This window comes from Tigriopus californicus, chromosome 11 (assembly GCF_007210705.1).
Source record: "Tigriopus californicus strain San Diego chromosome 11, Tcal_SD_v2.1, whole genome shotgun sequence".
Lineage (NCBI taxonomy): Eukaryota > Metazoa > Arthropoda > Copepoda > Harpacticoida > Harpacticidae > Tigriopus > Tigriopus californicus.
In genome coordinates, this window is record NC_081450.1 from 14,804,050 (window position 1) to 14,825,044 (window position 20,995).

At 40.2% G+C, this 20,995-nt stretch overlaps 2 protein-coding genes across 2 annotated transcripts in view; both read left to right on the plus strand.

Moving 5' to 3' along the window:
- The first annotated feature begins 3,895 nt into the window (after positions 1-3,895).
- Positions 3,896-7,035, plus strand: LOC131890552 (regulator of microtubule dynamics protein 1-like). The gene is made up of 5 exons (XM_059239917.1): positions 3,896-4,510; positions 4,620-4,968; positions 5,824-6,137; positions 6,203-6,449; positions 6,776-7,035. The coding sequence occupies exons 1-5, from the start codon at positions 4,257-4,259 to the stop codon at positions 6,848-6,850; spliced, it is 1,239 nt and encodes a 412-aa protein (XP_059095900.1). The 5' UTR covers positions 3,896-4,256; the 3' UTR covers positions 6,851-7,035.
- A 9,527-nt stretch (positions 7,036-16,562) lies between these two features.
- LOC131889842 (uncharacterized) overlaps positions 16,563-20,995 on the plus strand; it is a 25,110-nt gene continuing 20,677 nt past the window's right edge. Inside the window, exon 1 of the mRNA XM_059239045.1 lies at positions 16,563-17,295. Within this exon, the coding sequence (XP_059095028.1) occupies positions 17,206-17,295 (90 nt within the window). The 5' untranslated portion in view covers positions 16,563-17,205. The remainder of the gene's footprint in view (positions 17,296-20,995) is intronic.

Consider the following 20,995-nt stretch of genomic DNA (forward strand, 5'->3'; position numbering starts at 1 on the left):
TTGAGTTTCGCCGCTTGAGATAGGATGAAGTAGAATTCGCGAGCTGAAACTTCAAATGGTGCCTAGTGGATAAGCAATCAATAATTTTATTACTTAAATGGTGTCAATGTCAAAGTCATCCAAACTAGTCCCAGACGCCTAAGACTGTTCATACGGCCCCCTGACTCACAGTTCTGGGTGGCAAAGTATCTGGTGCGTCAATCAAGCAAAAGAGATTACAATATAAACGTTAACACAAGAATGAGAGTGGCACTCCCATCTGTGGGCCCTTGCAACTGAGCTGCCGCAGGTTTGTGCTATTGCTTAAGTGATCCCCCGCCCTTGCAACCAAAAGGTTAGGTGCCGTTCAAAATCCGGTGTCTGAGTCTAAAATATTAACAACTTACCCTGACACGCCCATGCCTTTTTAGTCGTAGTCATAATATTTTAGAATTGTTTACTTCCAAGGCCTTCTGTTTCGAAATCACGCAACCACGCATGAGCCTGAAAGCTACCAACCCATCTAGACATTTGCCCTCTTTTTACCATTGGGGGGTAAGAAAATAATGGAAGAAGCTAAGCCCCTTAAAACCATTCCTTATAGGGCCTGTCAAGTAAACCCGTTCACGAACAACTGACGCTCCCCAAAATGTCCTAATTCAGAGCGCCAGGCCACATTCTCCATGACTTTCCTTCACTTGACATGCCCTATTGCGCCATACCTTTTGAAGAGAACTACTATTTAAGTTTGACAACAACTGTAGATAAGATGTGATGGGAAATATCTAAAATAAAACTGCACAGTGATATGTATATTTTTGCAATTTTGGTGCATATTGGAAGAACCTTTGCATATTTACAGAATTTCTACATATTTTATGAGCATATCTTTTGGGAAAAGACTTACATATTTCCCCATCACTACTCATGATGGTCATTTCCCAAAGCGGGATTTGAGCCCACACTCTCTGGAGAGTCGTGTCAGGCTTGTAATGGGTATGCTGAACCGCTGAGCAACCCTAAATCATCAGCTGTGGATCGAGCAAACAGAAGAATAGAATGTCCCGGGACTTTACAACCAGATAGAATTAATGAAAACATTAACAATTAAAATGACAGGCCATACAAATGAGCCAAATGACATTTCCGCGCTCCTGGTTTGCGGAAAGCTTTCCTCTCCTGTGGGCGCCATATTTTATTTAAGTTTTGGTACTTCTTTTCTTTCAGTTCACAGGGTCAATTTGGAATCTGCATCTTCAAAAACTAGTTATAAACCAAGGTTCTGTGATTTTGCTTCTTATTCCTTGCTTTGCTGGAGCTAGAATTCCATATTTCGGTTTCCTTTCAGCCCTTAAAGCCCCTTCTTGTTTGTTCATAGGAATATTCTGGAATATTTTTTGGTTACTTTTGGACAATAGCCAGAGGGAAAATCCTGTCAGGGTAAGGTGGAAATACCTTTTGAAATGTGATCAATTAACATTCTCTTACCAATATGACGTTTCGAAGTAATATTTCTAGTCATCTTAATTAACTTGGCCATCCAACACATTGGTACCGAAAACGGCAATATCTCTATAATTAACATTGATACAATTACCTGTTCTGCCATGCTTCCAAATGTGTCAAAATTGTCGTCAAATAAGTGCAATTTGTGCAAACAACATTCTGAAATAAAGCCCGGATGCTGGTGATTCAGTGTGCTGCCAAATCCACACAGAAAAGACATTCAACTAGACAAGATGGCATCACTCGGAAGAAGTTCTCTCTCTCTCTTACGTTTGCTTGAAAGGAAACTAAAGCTTGCAGATGAGCTCCGCATCTTCACTTGGAGGGTGACTGAACTTCGCTCACGTATCTCAACATTTATGCTGGCATCGTTGAACAACTAATGAGATGATTTTCTACGATAAAATGGATTCAGTACATCTTTGTTTCAACTCAAGGAATACTTGTTGGTCTGTTACTTAGAAGTAGAGTGCATTGCGTCTATCGAGGATTATAACGTTATCTGAGTTTGAGGTGGAGAAAATCATATATCCTGACAGATTCTTGAATTTATAGGCATTCTTTGCCAAATGTTGATATCTTGTTTCCGAAAAAAAGTTGTTCTCCCGCTATCTCAACAAATGTTTGCCTCTACTAAACATCCAAAGTCAAGAACGAGTCGAGTCAACTTGGACATCTTTGCCGAAGTCAAACTTAGAGCAACGCCATCTATCGGCCAAAGCAGAAGTGCAACTCTGAAATATCGACCAAGACGATCAAGACACTCTCAAGGTACGACAGTGAGATCAGCGCACACAAGCGGTTAAATCTTGAACCTTCAAATCCATTTCAGAACAATGTGTTACATGGGTCCCAGATCCAAACCAAACAATTTTACATTATAAAAATTGTGGTTCTACAAGCTATATATGGCTTCAGCTACCCTACAGGCCCCTTTAAACGTACTGTGAACGCTTTAAACACCACTTATGAGGCACTTTCTACATTTTCTGTGGAAAAATGCATGCTTTTAATGTGGCGTTGCTGTGATTGCAGATGAAGAGTAACATCAGCCTTAAACTAACCCTTAAGACAAAACATTTACAAACATATGCTCGTCTCGATCTAGGAGTCATGTAAACTCATTGTTTTGGAACGGAATTGAAGGTTCAAAATTCAACCGCAATGGTGCAGTGGCCTCATTGTCGTACTCTTTTAATGCAGGGCACTAGGTATATATATATCTAGCCGCTCGTGCCTCATTGAGATTCTTAAAGAGTACCTTACCCTGAACAAGCTAAATGACACTACATCTACTTACTACTGATGAGATCAAATAAATGATTAGGTGAATTTGCAACTAGAGTCAACAATTCACATTCTTAATGACATATGACATTACCAGCTCTATGTCAGCCTCAAAACGCGTTGATTAAGGCTCAATAAGTTTCAAAAATAGTACAACATTGCAGTCACATAATTTTCTCCTCAAATGTCAGGTAGAACGCCCAAAGTTTGACTACTAAATCCTACATGTTCCATTAACTTTAACTAGAGTGCTAGTCTAGCACTCTAACTTTAACTATTCAAGCATTCAAGATAAAGAATCTGAAGAAAATAATGTGGAAGTCTTAAAAATACGCTTTCTTCCCAAAAAACTAGAGCCCATAACATTTCTTGTGGAAGCCCTAGAAGCTCTATGAGCTCTTTTGGTAAAACAAATTTTCAAAGAATTTAATCAAACTTTTTTGGATTGACCCCTCTTCAAAAAAACTATCTTGCATATGTTTACACAACTACTTTCATCACGTTTTATCTGGGTTGGACTGACCCTGAGTCGCAATAAAAGCTATTTTATATCCCCTTGAAAACAAGCCCTATGTCTTAAGGGGTTAATTGGGTCTCACTTTACTCATCCATATATTTACCTCCAGTTTATTGTAATTTACACACCATAACTGAGCCCAATACATGCATACATACATACATTTTAACCCATGAAAAGATCAGTGACATAGAATGTGCCACGCAGCCGAACCCTGTGGAGTGCCGACTATCATTGGTTTTGTGTATACATTGGGCCGAAGGAAAACATGTTTGCAAGCCAAAAACGTCAAATATTCTTACATTTTCAAAAATTAGTTTTCCCGCGGTCTGGCCATCCCATTTCAAAAAAAAATTTGCCTCCGATTGGAGTGTCATGCCATCCAGTTCAAGTCCAAAAGTGTGTCCAAACTTCACACGCGTGGCCGAACACTTTCTTTGTATCATCCTTAAGTAGCTAACCTTTTGCTTGTCAGCTGACACTGTTTTCGAGGCCCTTGCAACCGAAAGGTTAGGTCAGGCTAGGTCAGTTTAGGTTAGTTTTTCTTATCTTTAGCTATCTTTGTTCAAACTTCTAGAACAACAGCTGAAGCAAAAGGTTAGCTACGCAAGGACCATACTTTCTTTGTGCTCTCTATTCCATCTGGAAATCTCATATCAACAATCTGCAACCCAGTGTACATTGTACACTAGCCAGCTGATGCAGCTGGTTTCGAGAGCCTAACCAAGCAAGCTATCCGAGGACGCCAACGGCGCCCACTGAACGGACCTGGTGCATCATCCGGTGGTTGTTGTGTAGTCGGCCTTCAAAGTGGACACCAATGCCCAGTGCCCACCCGCCTAGTGTTCGGCCGAGGCTCTGTTCAGGCTGATCCAAGGGCTGATCGGACTGGATCCTCGTGAATCGGGCATGGTGCTCAATGTCCTAGGCCTCGCCAGCTAGCTAGATCAGGGCCAGAATCTCCGTCATGGACTTGCCCTTGCGGTCTTCACAGTGGTCGTTCCTGGCGGCGCTGGGGGCGGGTTGCTTGGTGGGCGCTTCCGGCGTGTTCCTGATTCAGCGCTTGTCGCATCGCCTGGAATGGAGTCACGAGCTCACCTCGCACAAAGTCACCCAAGAGCTCACCGTGCTCAATAACACCATCCGAGACCTTCAGGCTGCCATCCAAGAGCTCAAGGAACAGAAAGCATCCGCCCGCCCCGGACCCGGACGACCACTCAGGTGCGATCAACCTCCTCCGCCTGGAGGCGACGACCTCCACCCCCGGTGGGACCGGTGGGACCGACGGGAACCATGTCCGATGCTAATGCCCCAGATTTGTATTTTGAAGGTCGGCCTTGCGGAGTGTGACCTTTTCCGAGGTGGATCTGGCTTGCCAAGCCCGGGAGCGACCCACGGATTTCGGGTCCAGTTCGGCCACTTCCACGGGCTCTACCACGGAATATTTTTCGGCCGTGTCTTCCGATGATGACGAGTTCTTTGACCTACCCACCGATTCGGATGTGGAAGATTTGCACAAACAGCTGGATCAGGCCATCAGTTCGACCGCGGCTAATTTATCGCAGCCTGAAGGCGATTCGGATCACTTGGAACTGTTCCCCGTGGTGGACCAACTCATGGAGAGCCATGGCTCTGATCAGGCCTTGGCTTTGACCATGCTCCGGGACCAAGAATCCGAGGTGAGTTGGATTTGGCTTCAACCAGAACCACATCCCAGACGGATGGAGCCATTTTGGGATCCAGGAAGATACACGTTCCATGCTTTTACTGAGCACGTCATGACTTTGGTCCCAAGGAGTGCATATACTAGAGTTGACACACGTGGGTATGGTTAAAATTCAGGATAGATATCAAGGGCAATAACATATGAACGAACAGCCAGTTATTCCGACCACTTCTTGAAGGTTCCATCTAATTTTTGGGGGTACTGTTTACCAGTAGAAAGTCATTGGTATCCCGAACGTCTAGGTAGCGAGTTAGTGTCCCGGTGACCAAGATGATTAGCATCGTTTAAATAGACTTATAGAAGATGATAAGCAATTATTTTTTCCACTGGTGTATTCTCTTGTGGCTTGGGCAGCCTACCTTGAAAGTTGAAAACTATTGATGAATTCGTAGTTATATCATTCCAGTTTCTTCAAAATGCAACAGTATTTCGAAATGGTGTTTCGTAACAACTCCCCAAGGTATATATATTTGATGATTTACCTTTTTCATCCGGAAGCTAACTCGCTCTTCATTTGTACCTCATCCGCTCAACATTTGCATTTGTAAAAGGATCCTTAAATTAAATAGAACCTTCAAAAAGTGGGAGGTTCCCTAATGATTACCTTTGTATTTGTCCAATCTATTTTATGGACCTCGTCATATGAATCGAACGATCCCAAACACTTGTCTCAAAGAAGATTTAGTCATAACCCAATCGATTGTGTTGCTTTTTCATAAAATCAAATTTTCCCAGGAGCTAGACGCGTCCGAGTTGCTTGTTTGAATTTGAATAATTCAACAGCTTGATCTTTTTTTCGGTTTTGTAGTTCCAGGGGAATAGCGAATATCTTTGGCGACTCTGCAAAGCCATCTATTTGAAATCCATCGCCGCCGGATTGGCCGGTGATACCAACCTCAAGAAGAACTTAATACAAGAAGCTGTGAATTATGGCGAGGCGGCCATTGCCGTCAATGAGGCCTCGGCGGAGGCCCACAAATGGTATGCCATTGTGGTGGGCTGTCGAGGCGAATTTGTCGGGATCAAGGAGAAAATCTTGGATGGGTATGAGTTCAAAAAGCACGTGGATCGAGCGGCCCAACTCTCACCCACCGACCACACCATTCAGCATTTATTGGGCAGGTAAGGACACATTCTGTAGCATGAAGAAGATCTCCATCGACTGCTTACATTGTCTGGGTGCTTAGGTTCTGCTACGAGGTAGCCGAATTATCATGGTGGGAGCGGAAAACGGCCTCTGCCTTGTTCGCCGAACCGCCTTCGGCTTCTATGGAAGAAGCCCGTGATCACTTTCTTGAGGCCGAGCGTCTCAAACCGCAAGGATGGAAAGAAAACCGACAGTTCTTGGCCAAGTCGCTCATCAAAATCGGAGATCTCCCCCAAGCTGTGGCTTGGTTGGATAAGGCCGACGAACTTCCCATCAGAAATCCAGATGTAAGTGTGCTTTACAACACAACGACTGTGGGATTGTCTCACTTCAAGTGGAATTGTTTCCACCAATTTGGGGAAAATTTTAACATATTTTCAAAGTGGAATCTTTTTAAATTAAAATCTTTTGAATTAGACCCAAACTGAGGTTAAAAAGTTATTTTTTACTCGTTTGACTCGCTTGATTCCGTGTTAAGGGTCTTCACTGTTCCATTTGCAAAAGATATGTTCAGCAATATATTGCTTTTTAAATACTCAGTCTCGTCTATTGATTGTCCTTTATGAACGCAGAGATTAGCAGCACTACACATGTTCGATATGCTTTCTTACAGGACCAACAAGCGCAAGATGATGTCTCGCAACTGTTACAACAATATCAATCCCATCGTACGGTCTCATCATCTTGACCCGTGGAAAGTTTCAAGTGAAGTCAATGCAAAGCAAATCATATCCATGGCAACTGGCACGTTTCCAACCCTCTTCCCCTCATCATTCTTAAGGTCTAATCATCGAATACGATATCCGTTATTGGCGAATCGAGTTGTTAACTAGGTTGTAAAAGAGAAATATATCATTTGATTAACCTTCTTGACTTTAGAGATCGTCGTTTTGCTTTAATCTTACTTACGTAAGATGACTTGGCCTGTACCGTATTCCAAAGTTTTTTATGAAGTAATAACATCATATCGATTTTGTCTATGCTGGTGGCGAACAAAGGTCATTTTTCGTCTTTTTCCATTGTTGCCAACAAATAGTTCTTCTCCGTATGCCCAAGTTACGGCTAAATCGATTTCCATTTACTCCGAGGCCTTATTTTGAGCTATGGCAAAAATGCCGGTTCATAAATACATGGAACAATGGAGCTCCTTCCATGGCATGTTTAATGACGATGAGTTTAGGCTTTGAAAATGTGACCTTGATCCATTATTCATTTCCATTATTCTGATTATGCCCCAAACTATTGTTAACCGCCAGCCGAGGATAAATTTCATGGATCGAGCATAACATTACTAATGGTGATATGAAATGCTCAATTTATTTTGCAAGTAATGAAGTGCGTACATGCAAACTCTGTCTGTCTGAATAATATGCTCTGAGACTAAACACTTTAATTCATTTAGTTTCTTAACTTGACAATGGTCTGTCCTCTGGTCGATAATTTGTCAAAACTCTACTTCATCTTTTGCTAGACATTTGGCGTTGCTTATGTTTGTGGTCATGGGGTCTCTCTTTGATAAAATTATAAAAAATGAACCCCTTGAGACATTCCTCCTAGATGAAGGTTGTAAATGGTATTCTTGAATATCCACCATAAAATAGCACTCAAAAAAAGAATTTTGAGTTTACTGGCTAGCTATGATTTTATTGGGGGTTTCAGCTTATCATAGTTAACTTGTTTTGTTACAAAGTGAAGTGAAAAATTGGATTTTTCGGTGCTAGTTAGCTTTAGTAGGTAACAATAATATGAATAAGGATAACAGGGCTATGCTTAATCGAAACAGATCATATTTGGCTAATTTATAACAAGATTGTGAGGTGATCTTACATTGACTGCATGTATCGCCGGATTAAAAACAGGTAACAAAGCTTCATTAGCCTGACCTTTAGCAATATTGCTGTGGACTTTCACGAGCAAAAGGGCTCGCACAACTCAAGCCAGAATATCTATTTACTCAATGGCAGATGTTTTCTTGGCCTTAAGTTAGTTTTAAAAATGACTAAAACGCTGGACGAAAATCCATATGGTAAAGATAACTTTCACAGCTTTGTCTATCGAGTTTGAAGAAAAGAGCAAAGGCTGATCCGAGCTTCTCTTTAAACAAAAGCTCTTGACAAGGTGAAATTGTGAAAGTTGTTAACCTTGTCAATTTTTTAAATCCGAACTTGCAATCCAAATGTAGTGACCATTAAACAGACAATTTTCCTTAATCATATTGAGGATTCAATCTATTTATTTTTTGAAGTGAAGATTCAGTTTCCAACAGGGGCGGTTAGTAAAATGTACAGGGTTATACAAGGACACTAAAGCAAGGAAACGGCACCTTTTTGTGATCACCAAACCTTTCCCGCCAAGTTAGACCTCAACTTTTGGTGCAGAATTTTTTTAATGTCAATCATTAGCCTAACTATTGAACCAAATATGTGACTAATATTATTTTTGTAACCATTGATGGTATGTGCTTCAAACCAGGGCATGTAAATATACTTAAATGACTTCAAACCTGTCTTGAAGTACAAACACAATCAGTCAATATTTTTTGCTAAAAATATTATTTAAAGAAAATTGTTTCAGGAACATATTGACCAAATTTCAAGCAATTTTGTGAGCTTGAAATGAAAATATGTTTCTCACTTTAGGGATAGCCTTCAATCCAAATGTAGTCACATTGTAGCTCTGAGCTACATAGTGTTCTTTAAACTCATTTAGATGCTTCATAATCATGGAATAATATATCATAAGAGATATGGCACCTGTTTTATAGGACTATTTTGGATGCTTTTGCAAAAAGCAAATTTATTGGAGTCCAAACTTCAAATTGCAATCAAGTGTACTGTACTTTGATATTACTCTGTCCCCTTTAAATAATGCCTGCCTTTCATGCAAACCTCCTAAAAAGTCAAAATCTAAACTCTACCAAAAGCTCATTCATTTTCCACCAATGTCTGATGGTTTGGTCAAATGTGTGGATTAAGATATGTGAACATTTATGTACTTATTCCTCTATTGCTTATTCCTTACATTTCTTTTATAATTTGTCAGTGTAGGTTACTCATCAGCTAATAAAATGATTTGTGTTTATCTTCTATCTATGTATGTTTTTGAGCCAGTTTTGCGCAATATTTCTCTGATTTGAAAAACAATTTGATTGTTTTTGATAAATTTGATGGTCATGGGTATTTCATTTATTCTTTTGAGCTTCAAAATTAATTCTGAAATATTTATTTTATGAAGGGAGTTGTACATCAAAGAGATCATTATTTGATGAAAAACACTTAAATGTACTATGTATTGGATAACCTTGTTTTATTGATACTAGAGTTACTGTCTCAATTCAATGCAATGGCCTAACTTGGTGTTCAGGGGAAAGCCGTGTCGTCTCCTCTAGAGGGCTTGTCAGAGAAAAGTCACTCCAACCAAGCCACTTGAGACTTTGCTTTGAACACATTTTGGTAGTTGGACAGCAGGGTGTTGGGCTGATCAACTTCTCTTGCATTAGCAGTTTCAACAAAAGCAGACAAACAAGCCATCAACTCACTGGCTCCCTGAATCCGGAACTTGATTTTGAGAATCACATACCTAAATGCGTTCAAAGCCAATCCCCATCGCACATACCAGGCAGTGAGCCAAAAAAAATCTCAAAAATCTCGTGAGTGTGGCTTCACTGCCTAGCCCTCTAGTTTCCTCTGTTTAGAGCCCCTGGGTTATATGATGACTAGATCTCGGAAAAAAGGTAGGAAAAATAAACAAAAAAGGTTACGTAAAGGTAGAAAAATTTGCCCCCCCCCAAAAAAAAGGTAAACAAAAAGGTAGCAAATCAACCATAAAGAGGAAACAAACGGTAAATTTGGTAAAAAAGCAAAATGTAATTCAATTAGAAAATTAAAACGGGGATTTCATCCTGAAAATGAAAAAGATATTTCCATGGAGAAGAATTGTAACAGACCAAATTTGGTTGCCCTGAGAGGTGAGGAGCAAAAACAGTGACTCCACATAGGTTTGAGATCCATATTTTGCATTATTTACTTCAAATCTAGCCATTCAAAAAGAGGAGGTAATGAATCATCTGCAATTGATCTAACACCACATGTTAACATCACATGGTGGTTTTTTTTAATCAAATTGATTTTGAATTTGGTTCATAGCTTCTTACATGGTAATTTGTATTGAATTATTGTTTCCACCAATCCAAAGTTCCCTCAACTCATCTATTTGGTATAATTCAAATCCATAAGGCAACAACAAATGCAATATATTGTTGTTGATTAATACCATCGCTGATAGCTGAAATCATTACTGCATTCTAACACAAAATCATTTTTCACTAATGCTTGCACTCCCCCAGCTCTTTTCTTTTGCCAGTGTTTAGAAACACTGAACACTTCATCAAGAAAAATAAGTTGCGATGAAAACTGCTTGGGAAGTTTAATGTTCCAATTACACAACACAAAGTTTATCACATAAATTTGACAAAGAAGCAACTCACAACTCCCAGACCAACCCTCTTGTTGTTCACACTGCCCAAGCAGTTTTCATTGAAGTTTATCTTGGGCCTTAATTGTGCTATGAGTTGCAGTTTTATCTGCAGATTGTGTGAAAATCTATGTCATGTAACTGGACCATTATGACCAAGGCATTGTGTCCATTCAGATATTGTACTTTGTTAAAATAACAATATAAATATATAGGTGAAAACATAGATAGATAGAATCATAGATATAAAGAATAGATAATGTATAATAAAAACATAGATATAAAGAATAGATTATGTATGATAAAAATAAAGATTAAGGAAGATATTATGGATAGATAGACCTATAGATGTAAGGAATACATAATTGATAGATATAGATTTAAGGAACAGATCATTATTATGCTTTGAAATTCAAGCTTATTTACAAATGGCTTTTGTAATAAATCTTATGTGGTCTAAATGGACCTAAACCTAACTTTTCAAAGTAAATAACAATGATGGGCATTACCAAACCAAGTGAAAATGTCTGTAGGTTCCAAAATTCATTTCAATGAAAATGGGTACTACTGCTTTTGCAGCTACTAGGTTGTAAGGATAAACGTAGAGGGAACACATGTTGTGCGACCAAATGGCGGGTACTCCTTGGGAACCCCGTGGTATAGTTGACCAGTTTTTAAATGAAAAAAATCATGAGCCATGATTTGAATATCCCTTTGTTGTAACAAGTTGCAGAATGCAAGAACCAAACAACACATACAAAAATCATTTTAAAGATTGTTGATCAGGTCATCCATTAATACTTCCTCTTTATTTGAGAGATTTTACAACCCAAACCTGACCTTTCAAGAGACTGCGCCATCTGTTCAAATGAAACAGACCATTTAGTCTGTCAGGACTGGAGAGGAGAGCTTTTTGAAACCAAGGTACATGATGTTTCAGCATTGTGTTCCCTTTTACTTGGGTGCATGAATATGAAGATCAAAGTGGTTAAACACTGTCATAGTGGGCATGCATCAGATTGGGACGCAACGCATTGCTGAAACGTGATTTACCGAGGTTTTGAAGACTTTCAGAAAGCTTTCCTCTTCAACCCTGACGGCCTCTATGAAGAGAGAAACGACCTACATCAATGCCAGATACAGGAGAGCTTCATCAAAATTGGATTATTCTGATTGTGCGTTCCCAAAATGGAAGCACCGTAGCAACATCATTGGTTGTCTTGATGATGATGATGAAGAGGAAGCATGTATTCGACCTCCAATCCCTTTGAATTTTCAAGTTTAGTTTTATCCGCGAGCATAGAGCGCTGGAAACTAGGACAACCAAGGTTTGTGAGAACTTACTTCCAGACCCAAATCCGGGCAATCCGGCACGCTGTGACATGAAGTCCGTTTCTGGATAATTTATTATCCTTTCTTTCAGGCTAGAATGAGAAAAGGAGATTCGATTTTTTACTTCCCGGGTTCTTGGCGAAACAGGGGGAGTGGAACTTTTTTGCATTTTGGAGGGTCTCATTCAAATTCAACGACCAGGAAAAATACTATTCCAAGATAGTGCACGATTAGGCTCTGAGGTCGTCTTTGTTTAGGATCACATACTTTGGCCCAACTACCAGCTATCGTTGGCATAGTTGTTTGCAAATAAACATACTTCCCCGACAATAGGAACATCATCTCAAGGGAATGAAGACTTGAATTAAAATGCAGTAGAGTTAGGTCTCATTCCTATTTTCCGACATCATATCAAGCCACGATCTCGAAATTTTGGTCTTGACGACAAGGTACATGGTTAAATATGCACCAGGTTTTCCCGACACGAGGTCCTGTTTTTGGCGCATTTCTTGATGATCCAAATTTGTTGGAGGAGTTGCATTTCTTGAAAAATCGTAGGCAACGCAAATGGGTCCCATTTCTTCTGCCGCTTTAACCTTTAGTGCAGGCTATCCGTCAAAGGGGGTCTGGCATTTGTCGGTCCTTGCTCTCAAGAACACTGAGCACTAAGCCTTTTTTGCAACCACTACTTCTGGTGTAGTACTTCTACTAGAACAACTTATTTTTCTTCTGCACTGGTCTCATCACACGAATGGTTCGTCTGGTTCTCATGTGGTTTCAGTGGTGAGTGGTGCAAAACTTCACATGAAATGTCTGACGAGGGAAGATTATCTTGGCCATCGACCAATTTGCCGATCCACTTTTTGTGGCCCTCTTGTCCGGCATCAAAAACAAAAGCAACTTCAAGACCAATCCTGGAATTCCATTAGGCAGACCAACTCAAGCTTTCTTTTCAAATCTAATCCACATAATTGATGTTCCGCATGATCAGGCCAATTTTCATGGGTTATGTATGAATTTGTAAGATTTGTAAGACTGTGGGTTCCATCAGGTGTTCCATTTGCCATGGCTTGAGTCAAACGTCTCTTCAAAGTCCATTGATTTAAACAGCAAGGGATTTTGTTTTGTTCTGTTCAACCGTACTTGGTCATTGCTTCTTTTGCAAGATGATTATCCATTGAGGGTTTGCACAACTCTAAGAACCAGTTCAAGTGAAATGCATTTGATGTCAAAGCAAATTGATAGACGGTTATAAATCTGAGGACTCTCTTTAGGACCCCGCAAAAGCACGCAAACAAGAGGAACCCCTCCCTTCGGATGGGCAAAAAAATTCAATTCCTTGGTCCCAAACAGACAATTTCAAGTGCAATATTGCTCATTGCAGAACTTCGCAACTTGCAGGAATCATCTGACCAGGCATGTCCAGTTGAAACATTTCCAACTTTTTTTTTAATTATGAAGGTCTTCGTGCAAGATGCCTCTCTTGCCGTGATGCTTTGCATGGTCCAAAACCAGCAGCTATTGGGGAAATTTCGAGCGAGCCAGGGGGAAGGGCATGATTTGTGAGCCCCACTAAAGCCAATTGGCACATGGGATGTGACAGATGTAACCCCCACCTACCAAGCCTTTGTCAGCTCTACACTCACCAAAAGATGCATTTTTGCCATCATTGAGAGCCAAACAAAGTTCTTTTAAAGATTTTGCAATTGATTAGCTCATGGAACAAGTATGTCTGGTAAAGAATTTAGCCGAATTCGAATGAAACTCAAAGCCGATTATTTTTGGTTGGGAGACACATTTGAGATTGGGAAATGACATGGAACAACACACATTTTCCTCCTGATTGCGCAGTCTTTTAATTCCAATCATTTTTCCAATCTTCTGTGCCAAATTCAACGGCATGTCAAGCATGTTCCAAAAATGAGATGGTGCGCCTTTTTTGTTTTGATGACTTGGCACTTTGTGGTTCCACCACTTTTTCGCTGGGTCTTTTCCCGGTTAAATCGTTCCTTTGTGAAATGACATTTTAAAGCGCTGAAACTCAAAATTCAATTCACCATAATGGAAATTGTTAAACCCCCCATTAATTAGACCCTGAGCATCAAATAAAGTAGGCTTAGGTAATCATCTTAAATCATTGTCCTCCAAGATCCAGTTGGACTAGAACTGGATAATGTGTAGGATTTAGCTTTCCAATCAATACTTTCACGCACGTGAAGGCCGTCATCAATGATTGTCACTTGAGTAGGTGCAAAATTCGGCCCATGAATTTCATCTTGCCGTGTTGGAGCTTCCATTCACAATAGCAGTAAGAAAGACTCAAAACAAAATACACATACATTCAAAATATCGAGTATCTAAGGTGATGGGGTGATTCTGAAAGTTTCCCCTTTGCAAAATACCCTACCACACGCAAAGTAAATCCAAAATGTAACATATGTAATTTTGATTTTGTTTCCACTTTGATACTTTGGAACAGGGTGGCCTAGTACCTTTGGTCCGTGAAAATTTGAAACATTTGAACTATTCCATGAGCGTTTTTTTTGCAAGGATCCTTAACGCTGCAGGGAATGGGATCCCCAGCATTTCGAGATAAAAAGCTCATTCATTTTATCAATTTTATTCATATAATATCTAATCCACCAACGAATTTGAGTTGTCAAGTAGGTTGATCCGAAATTTTGATCAAAAACCTTTCCAAGTCTGACTTGAAAGATGCTACCGGATCAGCAAGGCCTGCGTATTCCCTGCGAATATTAGAGGGAAGCAAATTAAACAATGAAGGAGCCCGAGAAAGAAGAGAGGTGGACTTCATTGTTCGAACTAGCCTGGATTCTCGAGGGCTTGAAGGTGCTCTCAAAACGCACNAATGAAGGAGCCCGAGAAAGAAGAGATGTGGACTTCATTGTTCGAACTAGCCTGGATTCTCGAGGGCTTGAAGGTGCTCTCAAAACGCACATTAAGCCTCTACGGTCGCTAGAATTGACCCTAAATCCTGGGTTGGGACAAAGCTCATGGATACTTTTGAAGCCAGTATCAGATACCTTTCGTACCTTCTCTGAACACTGCACAGTCCCAACTCTTTTAGTCTCTCCCAATATGAGCGCTCTCTCAATCCTGTGATGTTCCTAGTGAAACATCTTTGGACTTGTTCGACGTTTTGCAAACCTGCTGAACTCATTGGAGCCCAAATGGGCGAAGCATGTTCAAGATATTGCTGATCAATCGACTTGTACAGAGTTAGCATCGTGATACTATCACTGTTCTTTCTCTGGACTTAAACGTGCGATACATCCAGCCACACATTTGAAAAGCTTTCCCCACCTTCAACTGGATATGCTCATCGAACTTACCATTATCTTGGAGGCCTACATACTAACTAATTTTCAAACAAGAACCCTATGGACGAACATTAAATGTTTCCTTTTATGGAAAAAGTAGCATTATCTTAGCATTTTCAAAATACAATCAATTTTATTTTAATATTGAGTGCACTGCAAAAAACCCTAGCCCGCTTACTTTTAACTGAGGCCTGGCTATGATCTTACAGAGTTTTGGAGTCTCAAGATTACTCGGGTTAGTCACAAAAGAAGGTCAAATGTTGCATCAAAATATTCTTTAAACAATGTGGCTTTGCCGTTAGGTAGTTATAGATAGCAAAAATAATGTGGATAAAGATAATCAACTAAGAAATCATTGTTCGGCAGTTTGTGTGAAAACAGAGAGGTGATGCTTCAGTAAAGCAAGTGGCGCCGTCTAACCCAATCAGGGTTTGGTGTTCTCAAGCAATCAGGATATAATTCACTAACGCTATCATCTGTTTCCTGAATTTGAAACAATATTTCATAAAATTGAGCGCTTACGTTCAACTATCGGTTAGAATTTAAGGAATTAATTAGGAAAATTGAACTTTTCTTCTTGTTCTTTACTCTCCATCACTCTTTGGTTCCTTGTCACATGTACTATTTTTTTCTGTCAATCTGGCTTGGTATATTCCCGCGGCAAACCTGACGTGTTCTCCTCGAGCTTGTTTTGGACTCTTGTTGGGCGTGTGTAGTATTTTCATAGTGGAAGTGTAGTAAAAGTTGTAGTTTCGGAGCGTGGTCATATCGAGGCCCATCGAGCCGTCAGGCCGAACACAGACACCCGAAATCCACTGATTATTGCATGGTTTGTTCCGAAATACCGCCATGCCGTAAATCTCGAGCTCAGAGAGCGCTAACTCGGAGCCGTCACCACTATCCTCGCAGTGAAGCCTCAGTCAGGGTATCCAGATCGAGGGAAATCACCGTAGATTAGGAATATTTTTAAAGTTTTATTTTTCGCGTGCAAACCTGGAAAAAATGGGACCTTTTTTTGAGCATCTTGTTATTTAATTCGAATTCGTAAAATGATTTGGCTTGAAGACTTGCCTTTGGATAAAAACTGCATTTGTAATAAATTAAGACATAATTTACGCGTTACTTAACCTCGTTAAGGTTTTTTTTTTCTTTTTATTAAATCAATTTAGCTCTTCGAGTGTCTGGAGTTTTCTCGACCTGACTGCAGGGTCACCCTTAGGTCTCAGTTCCTAGGACTGACCGTGAAATCAAGCCATAACAAAGACCAATGTACATAACCGTGTGCCTGTCTGCGGACTGGTTTTCCATCGCACGCCTTCCTCCTTCCAATCATAGTTTCTGGCCTTCGAGGGCGCTTCCTCTGGCAAGCCTGAATATATCCATGCCTACTTTGTAGTAGTCCTCCCTGTAGAAACACGCCAATAATTGAGTGGCAGACAGAACTTGGCCTCTCTGCGTCTCTCTCTGTGACTGACTGTACGTACGGATGTCAGAGCGAGCCGAAGAAGGTCTTTGTCAGCCCAAGAACTTGGAAGCAAAGGTTGTGTCCTGGGTCACTGTGGTCTTATCAACCGGACCAGAGTAAAAGTGGCATCCAAACCAACATGTCCAACTGCGGGTCAACTGTCTAATCTGGTCTTACTAGCTTAGCATTTTTACTAGTAGCCCATCTCTGCTAGGGGCTAACCAAGAAGACAGAGAGGTACATAGATTGCCTTCTCACTTCCCCGCAGTTCTGAGCGAGAACAGCGTCTTTGTTCGAACAAATCACCTCATGATCAGTGATCATCAAATGGTGTCCACGCTCATCTCTTGAAGGAGGTGTTGACAGTTTAAGTGTCTTGTGTGCAAACCTGGGACGGATTGGTGGGTGTGATTTTGGTATCGACTCACAAGAATGAGCTTGCATTACGTGACCCGAAAACTCAAAACCCAAAGCTTGTCCGAGGGATCAAACGACAATGGTCACAACGACCATGATGAAAAGGTAGGTTCTAACAGCTAACATAACGGAGGCATTACTAAGTGAATTGTTTTTATCTGGATCTCAATCAGCAATACAAGAGCATTCCGTTGCTAGGTTTGGGTATGAGACCGTGGTTCCTCATAAGCCATAACGGCTGTTTTCATGAGATCCTAGGGTGCTTTATGCACGTTATAAAACAAATAAAGAGTCCGTAAAACAATTCCATTGAAAAGGACCATTTTAGGGAACAAGCATAATTTCCATGTCAGTTAAGAAATGGTCATGCCTTCTTTCCAATGAAAAAGTTTTGTGAATACAATGTTTCATGTCCAATGGCATACGTCGAGATCGCGTTCTAATGCTTGACACTAGAGTGAGCTAGAGAGGAGATGTCCCAACAAAGCGCCAAGCTGCATGGCGTAGAACTGAAGTTACGGGTAGAACAAAACGCCTTGCAAAGGTACTTAGCCATGTCTTGCTCTCCGTTTCTGATGTTTTGAAGCCTACTCGCCAAGAGCACTTGAATCTGATATTGATGGAAAGCTTCAAATGGACATTAACAACTTTAAGCAATTTGCCAATGGTTTCTTAGGGTTGACCAAATCCAGGGGAAGACTCTTAGATTTGGGAGCTTCTTAGAACACAATTTCCAAATTTGCTACATTTTTGCGCCCGTTGTAGCCTTTTCAATGTCCAGGGTTTTCAAATTGACAACCCAGCTTCCTGGAGCTTAAAAAAAGATGATGTTCAAACAATACCCGAATCTGGAGTTTTCGCCAGCTGTTCATTGGGTCATCCTGGGTCTCTAGGTATTCACCCCCTACGCGACCTCTGACGGCCAAATAATCTCTGACTTGTGCCATTGATTTTAGTTCTAGTTTTTAAACTCGAATTGTTGAACACTGATTAGTCAAAAATACGTTAAAAAGCCAGAAGTTATCGAGATCCTGAAGAATCATTCAGAGATTCCAAAGAGTTTCAGCTGATTGTGAATGAAACGAAAATGAACATATATTTCCAAAGCCATTGCAATTTGCATCACCATTTTTGTTCGGTGGCTTTCCTGGTCGAAATAAACCCGTCTTATAAGTACAATAACTTTCACCCTCTGGAACCCAGACTTGCTCACAAAGGCTCAAAAAGGCTTGAAACGGGGTTCTCTAAAGCCTCGAATCACAGTAGTTTCCCTGTTTTGGACCATGTTACAGGGAAATGGAAGGAAAAAAACTTCATCGCATTCCTATTATTGTGCAGTTTTCCTTACTCTCGGATTCCGAGAGAGTGCATGCGTTGTTCAATCTCAGATTATAGTAGCAAAGACACACACACATGCTGTACATCTACACCGAATGTGAACGTGCACTACAAACGTGTAGTACCGAGTGGGCTCATTCCTAGTATCCTCCTTCATTGACGGTCTTCTTTCCATGGAGCATTCAGTCGTGCTTGGCTAACTACGTTAATGTTGTACGGTGGAGGAGCCCTTCTACATTAACTCCCACAAACCCATTGGCCTTCTTCGATCCCAGTAAATTCCTCCTCCGCTTGGAAGGCTCTCGTCTACAGGGAATAATGTCGAGTATGCTACTAGTATGTCTATGTGTACACTCAGTTCTTCAGTCAGTCAGTCAGTCAGTCAGTATGCAGTCATATACTGAAGAAGCTCTTTTTTTCTATCGTCACTGGTTGGTCGTCCGTCTCAATGGTCGTCGTGAACTTGAGAGCGAAGACGATGGAGAACAACAGCAGAGTCTCTCGCACTCAAAGACATGCAATTCTACTTAAGGCACCCCAAATATAGAGTGAGTCTTCGATGTGGTATTTCTACGGCAAGCACTATGGACTAGTCAGAAGAGGGACATGAAAGTGTGTCGTCCTCCGTAGTAATATGTAGCGAGCCTTCTTTTCAAACTCTCTGTACGTAAGACCATGTCTTGATTCTAAAGGATTTATTACATTTTCACCGATATATGGGGCTAGAAGTTTCAAAATCTCAGAGAGGCACAATAGTGTCTTGATGACACTTCATAGGATTCAAATAATGCCTCTCTAGCCTCTGTAAAACAGTATTTCCGCCTGTTGTGCAAATTTTCAAATTGATATTTGATTTAGTCAAAGCTGTCTTACAAATCACTTTCAGATATTTTTGAATGAGACCAAAACTAGTATGAATTAGGATTTGCTAATCTAGATTTCCTGGCTTTTAAGTGTCGGAATCCTATTCCCGGCCCGTATTTTGAAATTGAGAACATTGTTGCCATTAGTGCGAATCATACCAGATCATAATTGACTTTGAGTATCGTGTATCTAGAATATGCCGCATACAGAAAAAGCGAATTTGATCAAAGGAAAAATAAGAATACATTAAAGTGTGTACGAAGAGCCTAGATTTGTAAGTCGTGAGAAAAGAACATTCAATCACTTAAAAGAGCTGCGTAGCTACTTCGCCGGTACCTTCTTTTATTCACGATAATGATCACTACGAACTTGTCCAAAATTAGAAAAGAAACATCCAATCAAAAGAGATGGGGCGTGGGTGGCGATATTTGACCTTTCTAAATGCAAAATGAGATTGATCGAGCAAGAGCTTTCGACCAGATGCAGTCTCAAAATACATGAGAATAGTAATGGACATCGTCAACTAAGAAGATAACATCGCAAATTCCTCTTTATCATATAAGTTTGGTAATGCCGTTCTGTTCACCAAAAGTAACAAAATGTAGTGGTTGATCAGAGCTCTAAGATATGCCAGATTTATACAATGTTTAATAGCTGGATGTTTAAGTGATAAACTTCTAAATATTTTGCACCTAGGCAATTTAAGAATCAAAATGCATTATTAACAATCGTAATGAAAAGCATTCATTTTTCCAACAAAAAACAAACTTGAATGAGCTTCGTCAAAAAGGACCCTAATAGAATTAGTTGCTCGTTCAAAACTGCATGTATTTCTGATTGGAAAAAAGCAAAATTTCTTTCTTTCAGGGGAAAAGGGAAAAAACTCAAAAAAAATAAATCATACTAAAAACCTTAAGGAATCGCTCTAATTATCAATCACGGAAGTTCTTTCGGCCCACCCCTGCTTGTGAGTAATAGCTGGACAAAACAGATGTACAGAATTCTCGAAAAGAAAGTATTGACCTTCAAATATGCGTTGTTACATTAAACTGATAATGTTTATAGACCATCGGCAATTCAAATGGTTACTGCACGCAGATTTTGCCTCAAATGTCAGCTTCTCTAAAAGCGACTATACTTCCAAGTTGTTTGAGCAAATTGCGCCTCAGTGAAATTACCAGTGAAACGGATTCAGTTGACGAATTAACGTTAAGTGTTGTGAAACACAATAGAGAAAATCAGTGCCCTTTCCCGATCAAAAAATGCGATTATTTGGAATGAAACAGAAATGGAAAAGAATACCATTTATGATGACCTTTTTATTGCCTCCCTTTTAAGAGTTTATGTTAAAAAGATCGCCTGAAAATGGACGTTCTAGCATTGATTCTGAGTTGAAATATTAGACTGAACGTAGAAGAGACAAGAAGAAACAACGCGCTTTTGATATGATGCCGATTTGAATTGAGTATTGTACCGGGTGTGCAGTAAGTCCTCGGACAAATTTCACTAACCACTTCAACAAGGTCTACTTGGAGAACAGGGGGCCCGGGGTTAAAATAGTATTAAAATGAGATGACTAGTAGACAATTTAAAGTAGTTTATT

Excerpts from the sequence above, each read along its gene's own strand:
- LOC131890552 (XM_059239917.1), top strand. The coding sequence starts at position 4,257 with ATGGACTTGCCCTTGCGGTCTTCACAGTGGTCGTTCCTGGCGGCGCTG. Across the intron at positions 4,511-4,619 it reads GGACCCGGACGACCACTCAG|GTCGGCCTTGCGGAGTGTGA; the intron begins GTGCGATCAACC and ends TGTATTTTGAAG. Across the intron at positions 6,450-6,775 it reads TTCCCATCAGAAATCCAGAT|GACCAACAAGCGCAAGATGA; the intron begins GTAAGTGTGCTT and ends GCTTTCTTACAG.